The 27,062-nt window shown below is 53.0% G+C and overlaps 1 protein-coding gene across 13 annotated transcripts in view; it reads right to left on the bottom strand.

The window, feature by feature from the left end:
• The window catches only part of LOC122365998 (tensin-1-like), a 116,954-nt gene extending 90,130 nt beyond the window's left edge, over positions 1-26,824 (bottom strand). For 2 of the 13 annotated variants that reach the window (XM_043337713.1, XM_043337717.1), the window contains exons 1-2: positions 26,104-26,730; positions 20,260-20,368 (exon numbers count right to left, since the gene is read on the bottom strand). In XM_043337713.1, the coding sequence (XP_043193648.1) occupies positions 20,260-20,368; positions 26,104-26,256 (262 nt within the window). In that variant the 5' untranslated portion in view covers positions 26,257-26,730. Of the gene's footprint in view, positions 1-6,011; positions 6,229-13,771; positions 14,106-20,259; positions 20,369-26,103 lie in introns of those variants that run through there. The other 11 variants (XM_043337715.1, XM_043337719.1, XM_043337718.1 and 8 more) reach the window with 10 other exon arrangements.
• Positions 26,825-27,062: the final 238 nt, after the last annotated feature.

Below are 27,062 nucleotides of genomic sequence, written 5' to 3'. Positions count from 1 at the left end.
GGGGTGCTAATGCGGGGAGGAAGGAAGGCCGAAACGTTTCCATGGCAACGACAATGCATTCCGACCGCCTCCAATGACCCTGAAAGACACCCTGTCTTTCCATGTGCCGTGGGCTACCAATCACGTGACAGTCACAATGACCGTGAAAAACAAACAGCCTCAGATCACGTGACCGACGTGACGTCAGCAACGGGGACTAACGAGTCTGACATCCCGCTGATGGCTGGTCGGCACGTGCTGCCACTGGGGGGGGGGGGGGGGTCTGGAGCAGAGGGGTGAGTGACGACCCTGCATTGGCCGCCAGACAGCGGCGGTTGTCACAGGGCGTAACACGAGACGGAGGGGAGGGGAGGAAAGGGTGGGGGAACAGGACGGCAGCAGAGGACGATGGGATCAGAGGAGGCTGGATGCGAGACGCGATGAGAGCGGAGGGCAGTCTGACCCAGGCGAAATGGACTGGGACCAGAATGGTGCGGTATACTGAGGTCCTGATCTGCACTCCCAGATCAGAATTTCGCCATTGAAAAGCATTTCCATTACAATAGTATCCTGCAAAGTCCACAAAGATTGCGTTGTTTAGTGTATGCATACTATGAAAGGTCAAATGAGCCGCAAATATAACAAACCAGCGTTTTGCCATTCAACCCCTTCCGTATGTCATTCTGTCATTCATGAAGTTGGTCTTTGCCTGAATGACCGTAATCGTGTCTTTCTAAATAAGGTACATAAACCCACAAAGAGCAATCATACACTGTTCGTCGGCCGTAAAGACAGCAAACTCATAACGTCAGGCAGACAAATTGCGCAGACGGCGTTATTAGGTTCGTGAAGCGCAGTGCGCACTGCATTCAAGATCTGCATGCCCATTCGGGAATGGAAACATGCAACGCTCGCTTAGTTTAGTCAACTAATGAGTTGTAAGAGGTAAAAGCGCAGCCGTACTGATGAGGGCAGAAACGTAAAGTGACATTTGTCTTGTCTGCACCGGAACAGTGTTCGTTGACATGAACTTTAAACTTGCCTATCGTAAAGTTATGTGTGAATCAGGGCATCGTAACATTTTAACTGCGGCCGAAGTCTCCTTAATTCCTTCCCCCCCATCCCCATTGGGGATGGGAACACTGCTGGGAAGCAGCCCGATATATTTATTTAAAGATAAAATGCGTTTCCGGGTATATTCGCGGCCTCACTCCCGCAAAGCTCCGTGGACGACACAGACTACCGTGCCTCGTCTGGCTCGACGATTAGGACCGCTGCATGCAAAATGTGTTGAACAACGTGTAAACCGCATTTGTAGCGGGGTGTTTAGAGAATCAAACAGCAAATCAAACATGCACATTGCACAACTATGCCGGAAAACGCAAGGGTACATGAGCGAGGATCTGTGGTGATCGGCGTGATACCTACTGTATGCAATGATTTCGCTCTTTTTCAAATAACTTTCAGATAACCAACTACCTATATACATAGTTGTGCAAATACAAAGGGCAGTCACGACCAGACCGGGTAATAACGCCTCGCGGGGATTACCCATTAGCCGGGTGGTATCCCAAACATTTCGTGGTGTGACGAGCTAGCCAGTGACGTCCAATGGCTGCCCTCCCCCGTAACTCCGTCAAATGACTCCGTAACTGTCCGGGACCATAATCTGACACGGCCGGCGACGGCCCACGTGCACGAAGGCATGACCAAATGACGGCCACAGAGTCCTCACCCGACAGGAGACGAACTAATGTCCGTCTGGATTGCTGAGCATTACGGAACACGTGACAAAACCTTGTAAAACGGATAAGTATGTCACATATGCATTATGTGTCACCCAGATTGGGGAAGCGAATGATATTGGGGGAGGAGAGCCGAGGAAAGCTTGTAAGAGGAAGCTGAGGGCACCCCCATGGAAGATACAGAGCTGATAGTGACTGACTCGAAGAAGTGAGGGCGTCAAGTGGGAGAGGGCCGACAGCGTCACGAAGGAAAGTGCAGTAGTTCTAGGCTTCATCAGTAGCCTCGTCTGACGGAGCAGGTCGCTGTTTTCCTCTATTTGTGAGCATTATGGGCAGTCGAGGCCAGCGTGGGCGGATCAGTGGGCCGTTGACAGCGTTCTATCGTTCGCCGAACGCTGTCGCTGGGCTGTGGTCTGCACGGCCAGACTACAGACGAACAGTACCGGTTTGATTGATACAAACTGTGGTGATCACCAGCCAAAGCCAATCAGAATAAAAAGTGGTGCTAGTGGTACAGGTAAACTGGCTTAATCCTATTAAAATGATTTTCCTGTAAATGTCCACGCTCATTGCTCACCCCATTAAGACCTATAAAAACATAAATATGCCGAATGGATCTAACCGTTATGCACGATCAAGGTTTGATGGTCGTATAAGCCCATGATCCACGGATGTTCTGCACCTCATTCGGTAAGCGACAATGCAAAAGCAGGCACGGTCATTAGACAATATATTCTGGGAACGAATAATAAATCCCACTCCAGCTGCCACCTTTACTGCAGCACCGTTACCGCTAACCCGCCCTCCACCCCAGTATAACTGAAGCCCCGCTGACCGTTTCAATTCCTCCCGCCCGCGACCCGTGCTGACACCGGACACGGGTCGTACCGAGCGGTCCGGGCCGTGCCCCGTGTCACAGACCGGTAACTCGACACGGCACCGCGCGCACCTGGCCGCTCCATACGGTCGCCGGCCGCTGACACCAGGCAGTAAGTCAGTCCCGACAGCCAGCCGGCCGCTGGGTATGGAAGAGGGTGAGAGAAAGAGAGAGTGGGGAGAGTTTCATTCACCCACCGCTCACTCCCCTCCCCCCCCCCCCCCCCCACCCCGGGGTGGCGACTGTCGACTGCCCAAACACGGCGCTGATCTATAATGGCTCACATCAGCGTTCAGAGATCGTAAATATATCCTGGTTACCTAGCAGCCCAAAAACGGCAAGTGTAATGCGGGCATCCATTCATCACAGGTCTGTCTTGCGGCATATCTTGATGACATGAGTGGCCATTTTGATAAGAGCGGCGACCGTTTATGTATTGTGGAAGGAATTCCTCACGGCGAGTCGGTTGACTTTGACCTGCCGCGTGCAGCAGGGGTGCTGACTGAGAGCCGACCGCAGCAACAATAGCCAATCATGCCAGCAATGCCGAGACAATAGACACGAGGTCGGATTCGATTGAGAGGCCGGCTGTTAGACAGACACCTGCCCGGGGCCAAGCAGCGCCGTGAGAGTAGACTGTGCCGCATCTGCCAGCGGCGAGGCGACGCACGTGATTGGACCGCTCCGCCGTGAGTGTAGGCTGTACCGCCAACACGGAGATACGACCCGGGCTGGGTCACTGCGGGATCGTCATGCCACTGACACTGACAAGACGTTCGCTACGAGATATTTTGAGCTTCACCACGTGGACGGAGAGGTTCACCATCTGGAAGCAGTCTGTCCGAAAATAAAAAAAAACTCGTGCAAGTCATCTCAACTTTCGACATTTCCCTGCCGTAGTTATGTCCCTCTCATAAGTGAAGGGTCCCCTCTCCATTGGCAGCGGCTCAGTGTTTTGTATGCTGACGTCTGTTCAAGGTTCAGACAGCATGCATCTCTTACTGATGCTGTATGCACTGTGCACGCCGCCAATTGAGCACGGTAGTCACTGACAAGAGACGTGCTATGTTTACTAGCGCTGCCGAGTACGCCGCATTTGTCACGTTAGCACGACCGTGCTACTGTCCAGCTTCCGCGGCCCACCAGACGACACACCCACCATAACTACCGCGAGAGGTTGCACGGCAGGCCTGCGCTACACGTCTGGCTGCGACTGTGGCAGCCACCTGCTTAGTTACGGGATGGGTAAAATGGGTGGTGTTCAGATGGCGCCATTTAATCGCATTAACATTAGCCTACGAGCCCCTTGGGATATTACAATAGGTATTAGTCTTATCCTTTTGCAGTCTGCCACACTTATCAGTGTGGCAGTTTATGATGCTTTTAGATATTTGTCGACTTTGGCGTCTGGCGATATCATCCCAGAGTTCGTACGGAATCCAAAGTGACAACTGCCTGATCCCAATGGATAAGGCTCTGGCGATAAATATCGATAGTTTCCATTCTCAGGGGTTAACGCTCTGAGCGGTCTCCTACACAGAAGGCTCTCTCGCTAATCACAGGGTAGGCGACGGCCAATACTTGGTCATTCCGGTAACACAGGAGCTGTCGCGGCGGGCTGACCGACCGCCCATTGTTGGGCGCCGCTACCCGTGTGAGCCCACTAATCCACGCCACGCCCCCGTTCTCACCAAAGCCCAACACACAGAGAATTCGCAGATACTATCCGTCTGGCCGGCTCCAACGATAGAGACCACCGCCTCATTCGGCACACAACAGCGACAAATCCTAGACTGAATCCTGCCCGCTCCGACAAGGAGCAAAAAGGCGTGATGACAACCACCAAAAGCGGTCTCTGCCTGATGCCACGTCGCTGTGAGGGGAGGAAAAACGATAACCAACACGTGCTCGAAAGCCGGGGCGGTCGGCCGGCGGCTGCTGGCGTCGTGCAGGCGCGTGAGTCTCCAGGGACGGCACGTGAAGGCACTCCAGTCGTCCGACAGGCCAGCGGCGCGGCGGCGGAGGCCGTCTTCAAAATGTGCCCTCAAACACGCGCGCAGCCGCGGGCAGGAGCAACGGCGGCAGAGGAGAAACTGACGCCGGAGCGAGAGGTCAGCTCACGTATGCAGTGTCAGGGCGAGAGATCAGCGTACGGATGTTAAGTGCTGGAGAGAGGTCGGCATAAAGATATAAGACTGGAGAGAAAGGTCAGCGTACAATTACGTGCCAGCTTAGAGCGATGATACTGATTATCGAGCTCATGGTGGAGTCATCTGCCTCGATCAGCCCAAAGTTCGACAGACGGAACGCATGGCTTGGAATTGACGGATGCTCCCATCAGACTAATCAAATAAAGCCACTGTTTCTAGATGTCGATGCCTGACAGCAGTTCCGTCCCAGTTCTGGAAGCAGACGCTACTCGCGCCCACTGATGTGAACCGCCTGGTGTGCTCGCAGCGGGAGGTGCCCGGCCGTGTGCAAATATACCCGGGCCCGCCACGATGATCACCGTTATAATTAAAATTCAATCAGCACGTGTTTGATCAAGAGGCAGAAAAATGATAATATTAGGGTCAATGACATTTGATCGGCAGTGGTCACAACAAATAGCAGTTTAAATACTCAAACATGTAAGAGGCGCCAGCTAGTCATGTGGTTCAGACACCTAGCATCATCATTCGTTTGCTGTAGATCGAGTCACATACCGATTGAAGGTAATATCTCCTGTTAAATCAAGCGAGGAAGGCATGCATGTTTTTTTTTTCCTTAGATAAGGTATGAAGTACGGCAAACATGCTTAAACTTCATGCAAATGCTTCAGGAAAGGCCCAAGAAGTGCATGGCGTGTTTTGTTCGAATCGAAACCATTAGGCTAAATTCAAACTTTCCCATTGCTATACCGGGAACTTCACTCGTATTTCCTGGCACCTGTGTAACCTTTTTACGACACAGGAGGTGAAAAGTGTCTATGAAATAAAGAACAGTCTATAACGGTGATGTCATTGTTTGGTCAGGCAGGAATATTTGATACATGGGGCAGAAATGATATAGGAAGTTTTGTAACCCTTTCGAAAGGCTTTCAAAAGCCTTACTTTTGTTCTCTAAATAAGTCTCGAAATTCGGAACGGCAGACAGTTGGATGCCTCCCCAATCCCCATTCCGTCGCCACTCGCGCCCCATTCCGCTGTCATTCCGGCGCACCATTCCGGACACATCGCTCTGATCACGAGCGCGATGGTCGCCCACGACTGTCACCGGACAAAGGCGTGTGCAAGATAGCGCAAATGCACACTGTGTTGACACATCAGCCGTCGGGGGCGATGCAAAAACGGCTGCCGAGCTGCACGCGGTGTGGGCGACGCCTTTGGGCCTCCATTAGGCTGTCGCGTTCGGAGAGTCGCGGTACTTACGGCAGTCTTTGAGGAGGTCCATTGCGCCGCCGGAGGGGCCGCGCTGGCCGTCGCTCTGGGTCAGGTCACCGCCCGCATCCTCTGGACCTCCGACACAGCGCAGACAGTGGCGACAGGGCACCGCGCGGCCGCACCCGCTCCGTGACGGCACACCGTCACGGGCGTCACTAGGACCCGTCACACGGTCACAGCACGCCGTCACCACGCGGGCGTCACGTCACAGTCGCGCGGGGTGGTCGCAATGCGGCGTCACACACTGAGTAGAAGGCAGTGAACGGTCGGAATCCTCGGTCACCAAAACCACGTGATCAGCGAAGATCACTGTGGTCACATTTCCATCGGCTTTCACCGCAGCACTGTGAGATTGTGATCATCACACATCACCGAAGCCATTCACCGTCAGACCCTACTTCCACACACTGCCGGGAACCAAACGACACACGGCAGTCACCAAAGAACGACGAATGATCCGGCGATTCGGGATTTTAAATCGACGGCAAAACTGCGCGCGACACGACCTCACTTTTCTCCTCGCCACTCTGGTCACTAATCACTTCTCCGTTCTCCCAGACACCGCCTGGTGGTCCGCCGCCGCGGCGCCGCGCCGCGTCGCCAACGTCTCGCGGCCGCCTGCGCGCCCGCCACGCACACGGCCCGCTGCGTGACTGCCTGAGCGGGCGGGCTGCCTCACTGCCGTCGCCGCCGCCGCCGCCGCCGCCGCCGACTGCAGGGGTGTCCGACCAGTCTGCGCCGCGTCGGACGGGCGGTAAATAGCCGCGGCGGCGAAAGCGGCGGATTTGGACAGAGCCGTCGACCGGCCGGCTGCATGGACTGTTTGTGTCCCATCGGATCGATACGAACCGACATTGCATTCATCGATCCAAGGCCAGGGTCAGCACGGGCATTTCGTAGCGAGCATGTGTAGCTATAGAAGGACGGTACGATGCGTGATGACAGGAACGGCGTTGTTCAATGTTCACAGCAAACTCTGCAGCGGCGTATCGTATCTTATTTTTTCATGGAGCTGCAAACATTTATCTGCAACTTTCATCCAGCAGCCCGCGGGATAAAGGTTCTGACGAACAGGAAATGTAATCGGGGCACGGGACAGAACATAGTGTATAGTTCATGGAAGCAAACCTTTTCAGGCATAGTTACTATGTATTTAGAAGTAAATGCTATAATGGTACATTGTGTTGACTATACGTTTCTTATACATAAAACAAAATAAGCTTTTGCTTTAAATACAAATGCCTCAAAGCTCTTAAGGGTAAAAAAGGTAACAATTTTAATTTGCAAGCTCAAAGCAATGTGCAAACCGGCAAGTTGCAATGCACCTGGTAAGTATACGTCATACACTCATTGTAGCTACCAAACCAGTTTGACGCTCACATTTTCCCTCGCTGAGTCAGTCGGGTTTTCAGGGCAAATCAACATCGCCGATGCTTACCGAAATCAATCATCGTGATGAATGTGATTCATTAGAACGCAGTACTGCTGTACAGTTAATACCCTAGCTGCCAGAAATGCCAGCTGCTTTCCAGGGATGCCGGGAAAAAGTAGGTATCCCTGAGGCACGCTACCCGTCGTAGACCCATCCCGTCCCCCTGCCACAGTAGGTCGGTCACCCCTCCCAAAGCTGGTCGGTCACCCCTGGAGCTCGGTCGCCCAGTCCTCTCAGCCCGACCTCCTCTTCACTCTCTGTTTGGCCGTAGGTTTGGACGCATCAGCAACTATAGTCACACACGGAGACACAGACTGGCCTGGTTCATCTTCAATCTTGCATATGTCCCTTCGTAATTGCATATGTCCCTTCGTAAGTCAGCTACGAAGCCCTGACACTCAAAATCTAAACTTAATTCCCTGAACAATGGTAAAGGCCGAAATGGGAAGTCGGTCGCCGCAAAAAAAATCGATCAACAGTCAGCTTTATAGCTAGTAATCATACTCAGCTCAGTAACACCACCACCTCCCCTCTCAGCTCTCCCTTTCCTCTCCCCTTTCGTCTCTGTGCCCTAGTGGAGGGGACGAAGGGGAGGGGAGTCGGCAGCTGGTGAGGCAGCTCCGGGAGCACCGCCCGCGCCGCCCACCCAGGTTCCGTGCCAGTCTGAACGGAAGTCGGACCGAAACACAGGAAGCAGCGGCTCTAAATAACCGTGGTGGCGGGCCGCACGCGCTAAGGAGGCCTCTGACCGCAAACGGCGTCACAGTGGCGCTGTTAGCACCGGTTATTGGGGTGTGAAATGAGAGATACAGTGAGGAGAAACGATGTGAGCAGATAGATAATGCCCGCGAGGTGAGAACTGGCCAGTACGGATATGGACAAAGGTGAGAACCTGTAAGCATTGGTAAGATAACGAGTGAGAGGCCGGAGGCGCTGAGCTTAGGGGTGCATGATAAAGCGCATCAGGCCGTTTACATTGTTCGGCGGTGCAGTATGCTTTCAGGCGTTCGTTGCTAGTGCCATCTAGTGACAAAAAGCGCCAGCAAACGATCGTTGCATTGTCATCACCCGTTTCTACACAGGGATCGAAGGTCAAAGCCTGCGCAGTGGATACCGATACTCGAGAACAGCTTGCGCCATGTTTGCAGTGTGATCGGATAGCTCGACCCTTTGAGGCGCAGTCGAGCGATCAGGTTGGTAAGAAGATACAAAGACGTGTGTTTCGTGCGCCAAAGATCCAGCCAACTCTGCAACAGGAGCATCAGCAGCGCCTCATAAAGATCCGATTGAAATGCCGGGGCTTTGTGGGGCCCCTCGCATCGGTTGATTTCCTTGCATCGGGGTGGCCTTCTTTGCTCAGATGGCAGATTATCAAATCTAAGACGTGCTTTCTTTGTAGCGGCAGGCATTGCACTTTTTCTAATGAATGAGTAAAAAATGGCTCATTGATATATTTATGATAAAAAATAATTTCATATATGATAATACATTGCAAGCAAAACAAAGCACAACGTTAAAAATAACTTTATTAGAGTTATGTATACCTACGAGGATTCGTCAAGCCGTTTTCCCTTCTCTATCCGTTCCTTCCCGACCACTTTCTCCGTCCTGACTGTCAGTGATGCCATCGCTCACGTGGGCGCCACTATCGGTCACTCCTGATTATTCAGGCACGTCGTCATACCGTCACGCTACGGGAAACAGGCCAAACAGCCTGCCAGGCCACGGTGCAAAGGTTGAAAACAATTGACGCCGTGTGGAATCGATCCCAAGTGGACAGGGTATCGCAGGGATCACTGGTCTATGTGTCCATGAAGAGCGCAGGTCTGGCGAGGTTGTCTGACGCAGTTAGCCCGCCTCTGTGACTGCTCTGTTGGTCTGCCCACCGCTGTATGTGTGCGTATGGGAGGCACGCTGCGCGGCCGCGGCAGAAATAGCGCAGTCTCGCGCGCCACGCGCCGCACGGCGCCGCCCCGGCCCGGCACGCGGTCTTGAGCGGCGCGCCGAGCCTCGCCACAGTGCGCCGCTGCTCGCCGCGCCGCGCCGCCAATACTAATGCACCACGTGACCGTCTGCAGATGCTAATTAGGTGGCCGTGCTGACGGGCCGGGTCGTGGTCGAACAGAGGCCGTCATCACGGCTCACGGAGTACCCGATCGGACACCGAGCGCACACAGGACCGGTCACGAAAAACGGCCTGCATGCGAACGGTATCGGTGTCGGGGAGCTAGAGTAACGGTGCGCCCAAGACCCACACAGGAGTCGAGCGTATGCTAATGGATTCGGAGACGGTGAGCGGGTCATGAATATTGAATATTCCAGCCCGATGCCGCTGTTATTGGGATCTCAAGGGAGAGCCATGTCCAGTTACCAGCGGAGACAAAAGGATAAAGAAAGTAGACCACTACGCATCATATTAATTTCAAACTGTTATGCTTTGAAACAAATAATGTATTCCGGTCCTGTCTATTTAACGATCCCCTCATCTTTCCATCGGCTTGCTGTAAGCCTCCGCTGGTTAGCGTAATCCCCTCACAGTTTCCCTCCCTTCCCCACCTCAGCGCAACCAGGTCACCCCGCACGAGCCGTGCCTTCTGTGAGCGCGGCTCCAGCTGGATCGTTTACGTTTCCGTACTCTGACCCCCATCTTCCCCAGATACCTGCCCCTCCCCTCCCCACCTCCTCTCTCCTCCCCCCCCCCTCCCAAACGGCACGAGCCGGGCGAGTACCGTACAGAGGGCTATTCATAACTGGCGTGTCTCGCGCGCCTGGCCGCCTCTCGGTGACATACCGGAGAGCCGGGCACCGAGACGGGGGCATGAGGTGGGGTGGGGGGGGGGAGATGGCGAGCAACAAGGCGATGGTGAAGCGATGGTGAAATGATAGAAAAGCGATGGTGGAGCGATGGTGAAATGATCTCGAAGTGAGCCGCGCATTCAGGATAAGCTGCAGACACCAAACTGTCAGAAACCATCAACTTGCAAGACGCCAAAGATGCTTACGTTTCTTAGGCGCTGCAGCCGAGATCGCTAAAAGACATAGGTACCATTTCCGAAAACGCCTGCGCTTATAGAATAAAAGCCGTTCTTTCTCTTATACCGGTAATCAAAGATAGAAGAAGGCCCATTAGGTAGTGTTCTTTAGCTATTTTGCGCGCATTCTCTTCAATTATTGCTTGATATATCAACATTCATATTGCACAGCACTAGCAGTTCGAACAAAGCACACAGACTTCTGATTTATCGCATCATCCTATGCGCTCAGGTGCCGTTTTGACAGCCTCCTCCACCGTCCATCTCACTCTGACACCGCTTTGAGGCGCCGCCGACCGCCGGGCGTCACCACGGTGGTAATTGTTCGTGATGGCCGGCTTCCGGAGCGGTGGCGTTGGATTGGAGCGGAACACAGCCCAGCTGGCGCCGGGGGCGGTGGTCCCGCGACTCAATGGACAGAGGGCCGGGGCACGTGCGTACGGGAGGCACGTGCCGCCCGCTCACCCTCTTGTTATGGTCCCTTCCGCCCGGGAAAAGGGGAGACCGGTTTACTGAGACGAGCTGCAAGCGGCACGGACCGGACGCGCGTCTTTGGTGAAAGACTGCGGGGATCGAAAGGCAAGGAAACGTCTGGTTCGCTTCCACAGCTGCACCCTAATTTACGCGTTCTATTACTCAAGCCGTTCGAGCCTAATGCTCGTCTAATATCACCCAACAAACGAGTGTTTCATTGAGCCTACCAGGCGGGCGCCCGGCTGCGATATCGTTCACAGCCGCGGGCAGCGGCCTAAACGGTGCTGACGCGGCGCACACATGTGCTGCCGATATGCGCCGCACACATTTGTCAACACGCCGTGACCTTTCGCCCGGCGTGCAGCGAACGTGCAGCGGCAGCACCGTTCCTCATCGAACGCCTGGGCGAGTAAAACACGCGGGTGGAGGCGGTGCCGACAGACGAGCGGCCTCTACGGATTGGGGTGACTGAGAGCGATGACGGAGGAGCGATAGGCTCGCGGGAAGAAAGGTGATGGGGCGAGGAGGCTAGAGGCCTCCCCGAATGCCCGAGCAGGAATGGCGTCTCGAACGAGCGCCATTCCTGACAACTAGCGACTTCCTCGACGACAGAAAGCTGGACAGATTGGAGTCAGCTGGTGACTGTGACACCCTTCAACGCCCTGTACCGCGGTAATAACGTGATAACAACGTCACTGGCGTGACGTTGTGGTGACAAGCCGTGACACGGGACACGGCTGGACGTCACGTCACGTCCCGGCCGTCCCGCTCTGTGACGGGTGCCGTGTTCGCCTGTCATGTACCGTGTCGACGGAGCTGTCGTCAGCGTTCCTGGGCCGGGCTGGGGAGGCCGCCCGACGCCGAGGTCTCTGGGATTGGACTGGTAGGCTGTCTCTCGTCTGTATCTTCCGGCGCGGAGAAAGATGGGCTGGAAACAGGAAGGGCTGAGCTGAACTGTCGCTTCTCTTGCCCCTTCCGGCGCCTGTACGGGAGACAGGATTGAGACGAAAAAAGGAGGAGGCAGAAGGGTGGAGAAGCGAAACGGTAGAAATACAGCAAGGTGGCAACAGCAAAGGACTGAAAGGTGGAACCGCAGATATTGATAGACAGGAAACGTGAGTAATAACAGGACTCGGGAGAGTTGCTGGAGAGTCAGATCGATGCGAATAAAAGTTCGCATGCGAGGCTCCAGGCGACATAAAGCATACATCACTTCACTCACTATTCTTTGCAGGGAAAACTTTTGCTGTAATGTACGACCAACGGACCACAGTTTCGTTTTATATCCGACATTTCAGCTCGGGCTGCACTGTCTCGAAGGCCAGTAAACGAGTTATTGGTCCATCAGCTACGCTGAGCGAGCCCAACCGTCTCACGTCGAAGCGAAGGCACATAATGCCACGATTGCTGGCAGGCTGCCAATAGGTTTACCAAACTGGGTGTGACAATGTGCCAAATCCACGATCACCCCCGTCGCGTCTTTTCACACAGGCATGTCCGCATGTTGTGACACATCTCCTGCACGTGCGGCCGGTACTCGCACCTCCACGTGGCACGTGCGTCTTTAGCGGGGCACGTGCCGAACCAGATGACGGGGTGATTTTGGGCACCAGGTGACACTTGTCGTGACTCTGACACGGAGTAAAAACACGACGCGCACAGCTCCTGTAGCTCTATGGTCAGAGCGAGCGTAACTACTGACATTTCAAGGGCGAGATTACGCAGGACGAGATAAAAAGGGCACGAATAAAAACTTCGGCAAACAGACAACAGACATGATAAAAAGAAGCTCAGCAGAGGAGGGACAGCAGATTCGCATTTTCATTCTGCAAGTGCCCAAAAGCGCGTTTTGCGATGCCCGTCACGGTTCAAATATACATATATGATGGTCTGTTTCGCCATTCTCGTGTGATGTCGACATTGACTAGCATTTTTTGTTTTTGTTTTAGTAAAATGCTTTAGAATCGGTCGAAACCCAGCCGATTACCCTTACCTCCCAGCAACCAAAGGTCTGGGAATGAATACAACGAACTCATACAAAATACCAAAGCGACAAAGGTGATCCTTCGTAACGACAAATGACTTAAACGCCTTTCCCTATACAATACATCTGCCCACCTGGCGTCTTGCCCCACATTCCACGAGCCAGGCGCATACCTACCGGACCCCCTCCCCTGGAAACCCACGCCGTCACCGTCCGGCCGTCTTCACCGTCCATTGAAGCAGCAACCGGCGGCGCTGGCCAGCCTATCAAAACAGGCTCGTTTGTTAACCTGCACCCACGTGGGACTTTCTAGCCATGCATGTGCTCTCTATTATGGGACGAATTGATGGCTAGTCGGGGCGCGAGCCCGACCCGTGTCACGCTCTCAACGACAGCGGTCAGGGGCTAGTCGAAGCGAGAAAGGCAGATACAGATATCATTGGAGACAGGTGGAGGTCAGATGGTGCTGAGTCAGCTTCAGGTCACTGGGTCACATAGGTCACCTGATCAGATCACATCGACATCATAACAGGGGTGTAAAGGAAAGGTCAGGTCAAAACATGTGAGTCGTGCTGGCTCGAATCGGGTAGGTCACGTCAAATCACAGCTGTTGGGTCTCAGAATTGAGAGCTGCAGCTGCAGCAAACATGGAGCTGAGTCATATGATACTAAAGAAGCGCTGCTGGAAAAGCTAATCTGGATCAGACACCGTTGTGTTTGAAAAGAATAGCCAGCAGGGTCGGCAAAGCAGATCAAGATGAGGTGTGATATTGTCTCTTGGCTACGAGTCTTTACACTTAGCGTCGGTGTGCGATATCGAACTTACCTTTTCTGAGCAGTCCCTTCATGACTGTAGGAGGCGGCATACTCTTCACGGTATGGCTCACAGGTCTCACCGGACTGGGTGGGTCACAACAGGACACTATACTTCTATTGAGTATGGGTGCTTTTCGATACCAGTGACCATAGTTCAACACACCATCACAATGCCAAACTCACTTCACCGTTAACACCACTGAAATAAAGTCGCTTCAACGCACACCCAAATCGGAGTCGCACGCCTCGGAGTCGCACAGCGCCACAGCCCGCCGGCTGGGCGCACAGGGCTGAACTGGTCCCTGCCGGTCCCCTACGACCCTCTCCCCACCTACCCGTCCCCTACGGCGACCCTTCTGCCGGCGGTGAGGCCGGTAATAGCAGGGGGTAGCGCCGGCGGGCGGCCTCCCACCCCGCTCCCCCTCCCCCCACGCCGCCTGCCCCACACAGCGGGTGCCGAGACCTAGTCCGTCCCCAGCCAGACCCATCCCAGCAGGCGCCGGCAGCCCGTCCCCAGCCGTACCTACCAGACAGCCCAGCGGGCGTTTCAAGCCTTCCTAGGCCGATAGAGTTGGAGCACTCACCAGCCGGCGGACTCCTTACAAATTGCCGTCGTTTTTACCACGATCGTTCTGGACAAGACGCTCGCGAACATTTATTATTACGTGTTTGATGTCATTGTATAAATGACATCATATTACTTGGAGGGCATCAGAATATAAAAACAAATCAGTCTGACACTGCTGTGGTCTAAAGGCCCTGCAACAAGGCCTGAGATTAGCTGTGCAATATGCAGGGCTGCGGAGTCGGAGTCGGAGTCGGAGTCGGAGTTGGTCGGAGTCTTGGTCGGAGTCGACAGTTGTGACCGGAGTCGGAGTCGGAGTCGGAGTCGATATTGGAAACCCCAGCCGGAGTCGGAGTCGGAGTCACCTAAAATCTGTCGACTCCGCAGCCCTACCAGATGTGCGGAGTCGGAGTCGGGAGTTGGAGTTGATCGGAGTCGACATTTCTGCCCGGAGTCGGAGTCGGAGTCGGAGTTGGTTTTTGAAAGCCGGAGTCGGAGTCGGAGTCGGAGTCGCCGTAAATCCATCGACTCCGCAGCCCTGGCAATATGCACTGTTCGCTGTGCAATGTGCAATGTGCAATTTGGGCTGAGTTCGTTGACAGAAGCGAAGCGGGAATTGCTATTTTTGGGGTTACTTTTCGACAATAGTCTCGACAATTGTGTGCTGCGTCGTTTCTGGTCTGCAGTTAATGGTCAATGGAAGGTGTGGGCAGTCTGTTGAGGACAGGCGGTCATCTCAGTACATAACCGCCTGTCATCAGCGGTCTATTATACGTTCTCTCTTTAAATGTCTGTTGTCAATCATTATCATCCGTCTTTTGCGATGTGGTCAGACGTTCTTCGTTTGTCAGCCGTCATACGTAAAGACTTGTCTTATTCCATCAATATCGTCAACCGTTTGCCATCACCCGACTGGCCATATATTGCAAATCGAGCATTTGGGCATCATCAGCGCTTCCTCGAAACCCTTTCCTCGTCGCGTGATGCTTCGATAGATCGGTGGCATTCCGTTTTTTCGTCAGTCCTCGCTGTTTATCTTTTCTGTTTAGTCGAGACAGTTCTGTCCTTTAGTCAGCCAGAGTCAACAAGCGGCCACTGGCTGGTTCGACTTTGGCTGAAGGCCTCGGCTGGATAATTTAATGCAATTCAGCGGTCCTAAAACTCGTAACTGCCTCGTAGAAGATGTCATCCGTTATTTTACTTCAACAATTCAAGATAAAGCACTAAAATTTAATGTATAACAAAACTGTCCAAAGTTTCCATCGTCTATCAGTAGTCATCTCAGTACCTACTGGAAACTAGACTTTGAGGTTTGTCATCATAAAATGGCCGACTGTTTGATGAAGCGCCACTTACAAGTTACAATAATTAGTTTAAGTCTTCAGAGCCAGACACAGACAGTAAAGCTGTCAGATGCCTCCACGTTGGTGGCAGTAAGTCACATGACACGTCAGGACGGTGCGCCACATCGCCTATCTCCAGTATTACAAAGCTTGATTCGATATGTTCACACATCAACATCAGAGGTCACGTCTGGTTGAGTACTCATAGATCAAAGGTCATTTCGACTAGCCCCGGCCGGGGTTATGCCAATATCATTCAGACAGCTGAACAGAACGTTCACTTCCGCTTGTCTTCCGAGTCAGTAGCCAGCTCTGACTCAGTCGAGTCATGGCGAGATGAGCTGAGCCGTAGCGACTTGGAACAAGACGCCACGAATTACTGGGTATTTGAGCACTAACAGGACAGTGACAAAGGAAACGTAGTGGGTTTTGTGTGCCGGAAGCGGTACTCGCACATTCGTGCGTGCGGAAGTTCGCGTGAGAACCAAAGGCCACAGAGGGTGTGGCCTATGAATAAAACTGGGTTTTGGTGGCATTTGGTAATAATCACTTTTCTATATAAGGTATTTCTATTACATTTTGTCCTCAGGCGCGGTGGCTGATACCAGACAATGGAGTTGGACGAGTGCTAACAACCCCGGACCGCGTGCTAACCAACACGGGACGAGCCCTAATCAGTCGAGACCGTGCGTTAACACTGAAAGAAAAAATGACACCAAATGGGGGGTAGGGTGACTCTGCCAAAAAGTCCGCCCCACGGGGGTGTCAAACAAACTCTCTTTTGGGGCATCATAACACCGTAATATGGTGTCCGTGAACGCCGTTTATTGGCGTACATGGACTCTTGATTTCGGAGTTTGGATGCCCCAAAAGAGAGTTTTTTGACACCCCTGTGGGGCGGACTTTTTGGCATGTCACCATAAATAGAGTCGCGACTCCCCTTAGGACTCTTTCTTTTGGGGTAATGATGCCCCAAAAGAGGGTATTTTGACACTCCTATGGGGCGGACTTTTTGGCATATCACCTTAAATGGAGTCATAGCTCTCTTGAATTACCCCCTACCGAGGTGCAAATGACACTTTTCTGGAGTGTTATCCAAATGTCCCTACACGCGACGCGCTTCAGCAGAATCGTCTTATTTGGTGTTTCACCATTCTTTGGCGAAACAGCAATCCACGGTGCCGCCATTCACTGTTGTCACCGTGACATGTATAGATGTATTCCATTTCCATCATATCTTGAGAAATTCCAAAGCATTGTTCTCGGAAGATCTCTAGATATGACTTCAATGTCCACATCCGGTCTGCAAACGTTGATTTGACTCCAAGATTGGAATCTAATCAATATAACCATGCACATACAAGTATTAAGCTTTATTATATACAACATGAATCTTTTCACCGAGTTTTAGCCGTCAAAGCATTACCACACAATCATCTTACATCATACAGAAGTTGTGATGGGCCAGTCCTAAATCTCAAACTGCCAAACTGATGAAAATGATGAAAGAAAGACAAGGTACGTCAAACCTACAGACAAAAAGCGGAAAGTTCGACGCAAAAAAAGACTGTCACAATCAGCGACATCTATGAGAAAAAGTAAAACTTTCAGTACCAGCACGATAGCAGCGCCACCTATATAACATCCGTTTAAAGGAGTCGTAGAGGAGTCTGAAACCTTAAATAGGGAGTATACTTTTTTCTGTTAGAGTTTAACGTTCCCGTAATGTAACGTCACACTTTTATTAGAGGGACATATCTTCAGCGAGGTATTTAGTCGTAGTTCTTTAAAAGAAAGCCGTACATCAATGGAAATTTGCAAAAGGGAGTGGTAGATCATGAGGGATCATTCAACAGGGAGTCGTACACCTTCAAAAGCGAGTCATACCTATATGTAAACTATATATAGGCGCGGTACATATCTTAAAAGAAAATCGTACCTAACTCAAAAGGGATTCGCACATTTCCAAAAAGGAGTTGCGCCTCTCGAAAAGGGAGTTGCACATTTTTAGGGCTAGTCGCACATGTTAAAAAGGGAGTCACTCATTTTCAAACGAGAGTCACACAGTTTCAAAAGGGAATCACTTATTCTCCAAAGGTAGTCACCTACGTTCAAAAGAGAGTCATCCTTCTTTGATGAGGAGTCAGATATTTTGGCAAGAGAGTAAAGCACCTTTTATGGGAGTCAAATGTGTAAAAGGAGTCTCGACTCCATGTTAAGACTTAAGTGAGTCATGCAATAACGTAGAGTCAAGACACCTCATTTTAACTTGACTCTCATAAAGGGGTGTCTTACTCCCTTGCTAAGATGCACGACTCCCTTTTAAAGATAGCCAACTCCCCAACAAAGGCGTCAACTATTGCCGTTTTGGTGTCGGACACCCTCGCAGAGCTCACTGATCCGATTTATGGGTGTCATGACCCTCTCAGGAGGACACCATATTTTGGCTTCGTCGGAAACCGACGCCAAACGATGGGGTCAATGACCATACATTTTGGAGTCGGACACCAAAATCTAAGCACTCAGACTCTAAAACATGGAGTCGTCGTAGAGGTGGGGTGTCAAAATTTTTATCAGTGAACACCTCGTTTGGTCAGGTCGATCGTAGATAGATTGGCAGGTCTGTTCAGATGAATGGCACTCTTCTAATCGCCCATTCAGGAAAAAGAGGATGGGGACTGGCTAATAAAATACACTGGATATATGTGATGCAATTTGCATAAGTATATATGTATAAATATGTTTATACCCACATCCAGGCAGGTAAGCATGCTAAATGCATCCATGAAGGCTGAAGCGCATCCATGCGGCAGACCGGCAGAACTCGACCTGGCGGCAGGACTTGTTTCCGACCAGGCGGCAGGACTCGAACAAGACGGCCGTTGGCCGCGCCGCCGCCCACTGCCTGCACCAGTATGGCTCAGACCGGTCCTCCCATTTCGGTCAGTGGCCGCCGACCCGCGGACCGTATTTGGCAGAAGGACCGGGCGTCCACAACAGACCGCTTCATCACGGCTCGTGCTGTTCCCCTCAGCCGCGCCAGGACCCCGCGCGCCGCGCCGTGCCGGCCGCAGGTGCGCCAGTCTCGTCGTGTGGCGCGCTAGCTATGAGTGTCACGCCCCACTTCAGTCGCAGACGCGTCGCTTTGGCCACGCGGGGCGCCACTTTAGCCACAGCCACGTCACTTTAGCCTTCGGAGGACGTCCTCCCACACAGTAGGTCGGTGCGCCAAGCCACGGCGAGCGTCTATTGTCGCCGCGACCCGTGCCTCCACGACCTTACGCAGCCCACGATACAACAGCGTCAATGGATGGCCGGGAGAAAGCGTCCTTCTCTCAGCTGGTTTCAGCAGTCCCGTCTGAGCACACACAGCTGGACTGGCGGACAGACACAGAGGCGACGCCTGCCCGCCCGCGCGCCGTGGGTTTAACGGAAAGACGGCGGCAATATCGTGTCTCGTGCCTCGAGCGGTCGCGTGCGAGCTGCGCGGGCGGTCAGATATTGAGGCATGACGCCACTGATTGCGCTGGCAAAAAGGCGCTAAGTGGGCTACCAGCCGACACGTTAAATAGCCACTCAGTGTAGGGAGCGGTCAGGCCGCGAAGGGCCGCTGTCAGTCACCTGGCACGCAGTGGCTGACGGCGGTCCGAGTGAGGGAGGTGTCACGGCCAAGACTGCAGCAGCAGTGGAGCCAAGATGAATGGCCGTGAATGTCGTCAGAGCTTCGGCCATGCAGTATGAGGAACGACATCCAAAGGGACCGAGTCGATTCGAGCCGAAATGGGGCTAACGTTCATACCGGGAGCCGTCCGGGCAAAGGCTAAAGCCTGCATCATCTGACGAAGCGCTATGGGTAGTTAACAAATTTGCAAAACGCATTTCAACTTCTAAATTCATTGTCGCATGAAACATGATCATCAGGTTGAAAAGATTGTGCAAAAACTTTCGAAAAATAAAAACAACGCATTTTATGTATACTTAAAAACTCTAAATCGAAACTTTCTACCACAAAATGTCATTCGACGGGCCTCCAAGCCCAGAGACAGTCATCAATCCCAATCACCAGTCATGCTTTCTGTGGCGTGTGTTACGTCGAGAGGTCGCCAGGGGTCATCTCGGTTATCGGCTGGATGTCGAGGTCACGCGATTCCATCTGCCCTTTCCCGGCCCGAACTGTGACCCTCCCTGGCGGTCAGTTTTAGAGGAATGGTGTCAGGAAACGGGCCGTTATTCCGCAACTGATACCAAGCGACAACTAGAATGTCGCAACCATCGGCAATCGCATAATTCCGCTCAAACACAGGCATTTGTGCGTTACGGTAAGTAATATGTCGGCCTCAATAGCGGATCTGTAATATCCGTCACACTGTCAAAGTATGGCATTCGAAGCATTCATGGGATAGCGACGTGAACGGCGCATGACAAGATGGGCAAGGAATCGGCCAAGGAATCAGCATAGGCTAGACGGACACCTATCCTGAAATAAAGGTGTAAAAATCGACAGACCGCGATAGGAATCTGCCAGACAAGCGCCATTTCTGACATACATGCTCGGTTCCTAACACAGGCCCGGTGTGTGCAATGACTGACCTCGACATGCGCTGCCATGCGTGTTGATGATCTGATGACACACGCTGCACGCCCGCTTCTTCCTGAACAGCTTGTTTTTGAAGGTGTGACACTGGAGGGTGGCATCTCCCTGAAACAGAGACGGTATGGCGTCAGACTATTAGTAGCTGAAAATGGGGATTTGCCTTGACGTTGGCACCAATAAGCCCTACCGGACCACCAGGCTTGATAAACTGGACAGTGCACAGTGCACACTGACTCGTACTTTTGTTATCTGCTTATCGCCTTTTCTTAAGCTCAAACGTTGAAATGTCATAAAATTGCATTGCGTATCACGCACCCCTAGAAAATCATTAAGCAAAACAGACCAGTTACAACAGCATGGCTGATTTTGGGAAAATACCGGTCCGGGTTTATCTATTGGGCAGATGTCGTTTACATTTTGGGGACAGTCTGAAGTATCGCTTCCCCCTGCCCTAGCGGTTCCGCCAACTACCATTTTGTCAGTGCCGAGTATAGCTGCTCACTGACAGCCGTGTGTGTTGGTGTTGGTGCCGGTGGTGTGGATGGGAGGGCTGCGCACTACGCGCACGGCGCAGCTCCTCAATCCATCACAGGTGCTGACAGACCTCTCCTGGCCCACTGCGCGTTCAGTGATAACAGATTCCACTCAGTGTCTCCGCCGTGCCGGCCGACGGCCCGGTCTGCCACTGCCAGCCTCTGTGTCAGTATGCGAGTGCACCGCTGTGTTGGTGGACTCGATGTCCAAGTTCCACCGATCAGTCTCGCGACGCTTCATCTCATCCAGAGATCCCGCCGCCACAATCCGTCACCGCTCGCCCCCGCCCGCCGCTGGATGCCGCCCCGCTCGCCGCTCCCGCCTGCCGCTGGATGCCGCCCCGCTCGCGGCTCCCGCTCTCCGTCACCGCTCGCCCGCTCTCCGCCCCGCTCTCCGCCCCCGCCTGACGCTTCCACCCGCCGCTGGACGCCGCTCATTAGCACAGTCTGATGCTATCTGGCGGTAGAGTCATGACAAAGTTGACGGCAGGCCCAGAAAAATTACCGATAGGCTTGTCAGCGGCCAGGGTAATGGGTATGGCTGATGATCATCATGCCAATTATCATAGTGGAAGGCTGACGGAACCTCCGCACCGCTCTCGAACAGTAGACATACGTCTTAGACAGTGGACACTGGACAGCCCCTGCAGGCGCCCAAGTACCGTTTATAATCAATGGTGCCGCGTTGCTCAAAGCACCACAGGCCACAGCTGCGTCTATGTACACGTCGCACAGTAAAGGCTGAAACAGACTCTTTCCGCGTTCAGGAAATCGCATGCGAGAGCCTATTCAAATACATTGTAATTCTTCTCGCATCAATCGCTTGCGAGAGGTGCGTGCGATTGATGCGAGTGTGCTTCCATGTATTTGAATAGGCTCTCGCATGCGATTTCCTGACTGCGGAAAGAGTCTGTTTCAGGCTTAAGGAAGCTACGCATGTTGCTGTGGTTTTGCATCGTTACCAGTCGCGTTCGTTAGGATAAGCTGATACACACGAAGTGCGTCGTGCATTATAACGAGGACGGCAAACATGCCCAAACACAACTTGAACAGACGAAATAACATCGGTGGCACGTCTGGTTGCTACATCCATTCGTCCGTGCGGTGCCATACGAATGCAAACGTGGTTCGACATTGGGAAACTTCAAGCTCACGAATGACCAGGAAAAGTAGCTGAGTAGACTGACGGTACTTTAGCTATTACTACCCTTAAAAGGCGTCACATATGATCTAATAAGCTTTTTGTCCAACCTCGATCAGGATCGCTGACCGCTCCTTTATGTTTAATGATTGGTATAAAAAGAATCGCCGTAAGAAAAAGAACAGCCGTAATCGCCACGCCATATGTGGAAGGCTTTTGGTGTCAATACATGCATACATACATACATACATACATACATACATACATACATACATACATACATACATACATCCATACATACATACATACATACATACATACATACAAAGCAATGCACTTGTCTTCGGTAAACCGAGGCCGTCCGTTCTGGTGCTTGGCACAATGACAGCAACGGAATAGTTCAAGAACCGGTCGGGGTTTGTACATTGTATCATATGGAACTCTGGAACATATCAAGCCAAGGTTAGGACCATGGAGCAGCTGGACACATCGTCGCTGGTCGCCCACCCGGCAGTTGGACGCCGTGTCAAGGGGCAGCACCATGGCGCTGCAGACGGTGGTGCTCGCGCTGCTATTACTGGCCGCTTCTGCTGCCGCCGACGCCAGTGCAAAGAGACTCAGCTTGATCGCCGTATCTCAGGATGGCATCATGCACCTGGACACGAGCGGTGAGCTGATCGCCTGGCGTCCGGAGGTGTTCCAGTGGTGGCAGGCCTGGCATGTGGCCACCAACCCCCACAACGGCACTGTCTGCTGGGTCCAGGCGCAGAAAGACCAGAACGAAAACGCCATGCTGCGCTGCGCATCCATAGCCAGCCTGAACGACACCTGGGATCTTCCGCAGCCTTCTCACATTCGCCTGAACTTCATAGAAGCACTAGCCTTCGATTGGGTAAACGAAAACTGGCACCTCACAGCGTCGCGAGTTAGCTACGTCTGCTCCTACCTCTTCGACCGGTGCGTGAAGCTGGCCGAAGCGGGCGGTACTAGCCGCTTTTACGCTGCGTACGACATGCCCAACCGGCTTCTTTTTCGGATCGTTAATGAGAAATACGGCCCTTACAAGCTCCAGGTGTTGAACCTGGACGGGACTGGCCTACGCGAGCTACCAGTGAACATCACCTACCCCTGTGGAATGGCTGTGGACCCAGTGCAGAAACAGATTTACACCCTAGCCAGTCGACGCAACATTGGCCTAGGTGCCGAAATCTATCAAGTCAACTACGCCGGCGAGAACGAGAGGATGATCGCAGCACTGGACGAACGGATAGCCACCAACTTCAGACGCGCAATCGACGTCAATGACGGCGACATTTACATCATGTGGAAAGACCAGACGACAGTGAGCCGCGTCTCGGCGTACGACGGCGAGGTCGAGGACCTAGTGGCGGGTGCGGTCCGCGGGCAGACGCTGCCGGCGCTGGCGAAGGCGGAGAAGCTGCTCGCTCTCCGCATCGTCTCGCCGGAGAGGCAGCCGGAGCAGGTGCAGAACGCGTGCGAAGACGCCGGGTGTCAGCATCTCTGCGTTCCGACGGCGGTGAACGGTACTGCCGGCGCCACCTGCTTTTGCCCGGAGGGACAGGATCTGGTCGAACTGGGATGCCACAAGAAGTACCCAGCATATGCCGTGGTGGCCAGCGCCGACTCTCTGCAGGCGGTGGATCTGCAGACCGAGCAGGTGACTGAGATCCTCTCCGGTCTCAACAATGTCACCGACTTGGCCTTCTTCCGGGCTGGCAACGAGGAGTACCTGCTGTTTTGGTTGGACGCCAGTGGCGTGTCCCGTGGTTCGTGGTCGCCGGGCGCAGTCGTTTCAGATTCTTCTATCGTAGTGCCAGCGGCTGAGAACAAACACATTCTGGGTATGGCTATCGACTGGGAGCATCAGAATCTTCTCTGGATGGAGAAGGACGCAAGTGTACGGTTCGGCAAATCGATATCATTTAAGGTTACGCCGTTTGATGGCGCATATGTCAAAACGCTGCTGAAGAAATATTGGGAACACCAGAGCAATCTTATTAGAACTGGAAACGGCCAGACTTTTGCTTTTCTGTTATTAGACTGGGGAAAGTGGGCATTTCGTGCAATGACAATGGATGGTAAAGAATTTTACGGAAACTTTGCTGGCTCTACCCGCACTAAGCTCAAGTTTCCGCCGAAAGCAGTGGTCGTCAAGCCACCGTTGGACTCCGATGGTTGGATGGAGAGTATTTTCTGGGTGAATGCTACCACAAACTCGGTCGAGTCTTACGAACGGACCTGGCGATGGTCATCATTCAAACTGCGGACGATGCTGACCCACCCGAGTCTGAAGGATGTTGGCGGTTTGGCGGTTCTGGGCTCTCGATTGTACTGGACGGAACACTCAACGGGTCGTCTCTGGACGGCCGACAGTGGGACGGACGGATCGGCACGCGCGCTACCCGCGAACACCGGCGGAGGACCCGTACAGGTGCTGCACCCCTGGCTCCAGCCGGCCGCCGCCAAACCCGCCTGCGACCAGCAGCGCAATGGCTGCTCGCATTTCTGCCTTACGATCAGGGTTGGAAAGTGCGTTTGTCCAGATGGCCTAGCACTCGGTGCAGATGAGAAAACCTGTGAGTAGGTAGGTAAAAGTCCATCTCGATCTTATACCGGAATAAGACCACACGTTTAGGATGAGCCTACCTGTAATCGGATAACTATCATACTACTATACAATCACGTAGTAGCAGTATCAACTATCAGAATGTGTGTTACTATATAGTATCATCAGCGTAGTATCAATGTATATCGGTACTAATATATGTAAATGGAAGCAATGCAAAAGCCGTGTCCTCAGTCCTGGCTGCTTGAGGCGCTCAGTAGGCAAAGTTTTGTCACAGTGATCTGCGCAGAGTGCCTGCTTGTGACTGAGAGCAGAAGAATCGAGGGTCGCCATATGAGCCGGCATGGCTGGGCGGAACCGTATGAAGTAATTCGGTGAGTTTAGCGTAATGAGGAAAATCATCATGATGATTATGAGCATATTTAATTGACCGAATCCTCAATGTAATCTGAATAAAATGACAAATAGCAAAAATTCGGGTATATTCGATCACAGATCTTTGTCAACCCACAAAGACAAAGTTGACAAAGATCTGTGATCGAATATACCCGAATGTTTGCTATTTGTCATTTTATTCAGATTACATTGAGGATTCGGTCAATTAAATATGCTCATAATCGAAGTAATTCGGTGTTTGAATGGGACCCCGATACCATTACGTCACACTGGAAGGGAAAAGTGTGAGAGGTGTGGGATGAAAGCGAGGGAGAGCGAGGGAAAGAACGAGGAGAGGGATGTGTAGGTATAAAATATAGGGCCAGCTCCGAATGGAAAGGTTGAAAAGGTTGCAAGGATACATTACCTATATAGAAGAGTTAATAAATCGAAATTGAAGTGAAAAGGCATGCCAGGAAACAAGGGAGTATAAGGACGGAAGCTGCTAAATGGATGTTAGGTCAGATCATGTTTGATGCCATGAGTCAGGGTCAGTTCCATGACATCAAGGAGCCGTCCACAAGAACGATACCTAAGGTCACACAGGTCAGCTCACATGGGCCCACTTCGACAGGGAGGGTCAAACCAAGTGAACGATTCTGGCATCTGATTATGCAAATGAGTTATGGATGACAGCACTTTTGTTATTATTTGTTATTACGCGAGGCGAGCCGATACGGGCACCAATGAAATGAAGCACGTCAATTACTGAGCCGCACTTGCCCCGGGCGTCTATCAGGTGAACTGAAGCCGACTCGAATGATTGGTGAGGTGTATTTTTGGATGAACGTACCTCGCGAATGGCAATGCACATAAGGAATCGCCCATGATAATTACACAAGTTTGAACAAACCGTAAATGCTTGTAAACGTAACACACCCACAAACACATTTTGTTTGCCCCACTGTTACACAATATCATCGGCCGACGATAGTCGGTGGGGCAAAACCATTTTCGCAGTTACTATTCATACGATAGTAGGTCGGCCAATTTATTCGCAATGAATATTCCACCCGACCATGACACTTTGCAACTACGTATACCTAAACCACTTACCAGGTCAGGCCCGACACAATATGGCGTCCTTTGACCTTTATACGCACGAAGACTGTCTTCACAACAACTCACAACAGCCCAGACTCACCTGGGCCTCTATTACCAGTGACGAGGGCGGGGACTGCTCTGACGCCGTCATATCCCCTGTGCTCGCAGAAGAGACAGACGGGAGACGCGTCTCCGTGGCGTCAGCGCTGACCGAGCACCCGCTGACCGGCCGCTGCCCCCGGCGGACGCTCATCCCATCCACTCAGCAACAATCGAGCCGCTCACATCTAATCGCCGCGTGGGGCCGCCACTGCAATGCACTCCCGGGGCCCTGATGGGCCCAAACAACCCCGGCTGACCGGCGGACCCCAGGTCACCTCACACAGCACATCAGCAGTCACAGGTGGCCACAGCTGAGCCCGCACTGGCGGCCGCGGACGCCCCACAACACCGCCGTTTGGCCGCCCGCCCGCAGCCACGGTTCAGGAGAAACTGGTTGTGCCCACGTGTTAGCCTCCACAGGGGCGGTGACGGCGACCTTTGCCGCCCTCCGACGCCCTATACGACACCCCTGCACTCCAAGGCACTCACAGCACTCGGCACACACTGGTGGACACTCGGCACTCAAACACGTCTCTCCGGACTCTCTGACCAGGCCACTCGCGCGCCGGCCACTGGCAGTAGTGGCCAGCTGGGGCGCCGGTCCGCCCGGTCACCCGACTGCACCCTCCCGAGAGGCGGAGGTCCACAGCATCGGTTCCACGAACCGCCCCTCCACCGGCCGGTGGCGCCGCGGCGGCACTCCCGACTCACGCCGCGCCGCAATCGTCACATTAGCGCCGCACTGGTGTGGGCGGCGGGAGAGGCCGCCCCCGCCCCCGCCCCCGCCGCCGCCCACAGACCGCCGCGGCTGGAGGTCAGGGCGAGGTGACGGCGGTTTACGAAGTTGACTTGATCCATAGTCTGATCGTGACTTCACATTTGCTGAGGTCACGATGGGCCGTGCTGATGAATCTAAGAAAACTAGCTAAACCAAATCAAAGCACCTCTCTCAAATTA

Source organism: Amphibalanus amphitrite, unplaced genomic scaffold (assembly GCF_019059575.1).
Source record: "Amphibalanus amphitrite isolate SeventyFive unplaced genomic scaffold, NRLGWU_Aamphi_draft 000777F_arrow, whole genome shotgun sequence".
NCBI lineage: Eukaryota > Metazoa > Arthropoda > Thecostraca > Balanomorpha > Balanidae > Amphibalanus > Amphibalanus amphitrite.
This window is presented reverse-complemented; position numbering and strand designations above follow the sequence as displayed.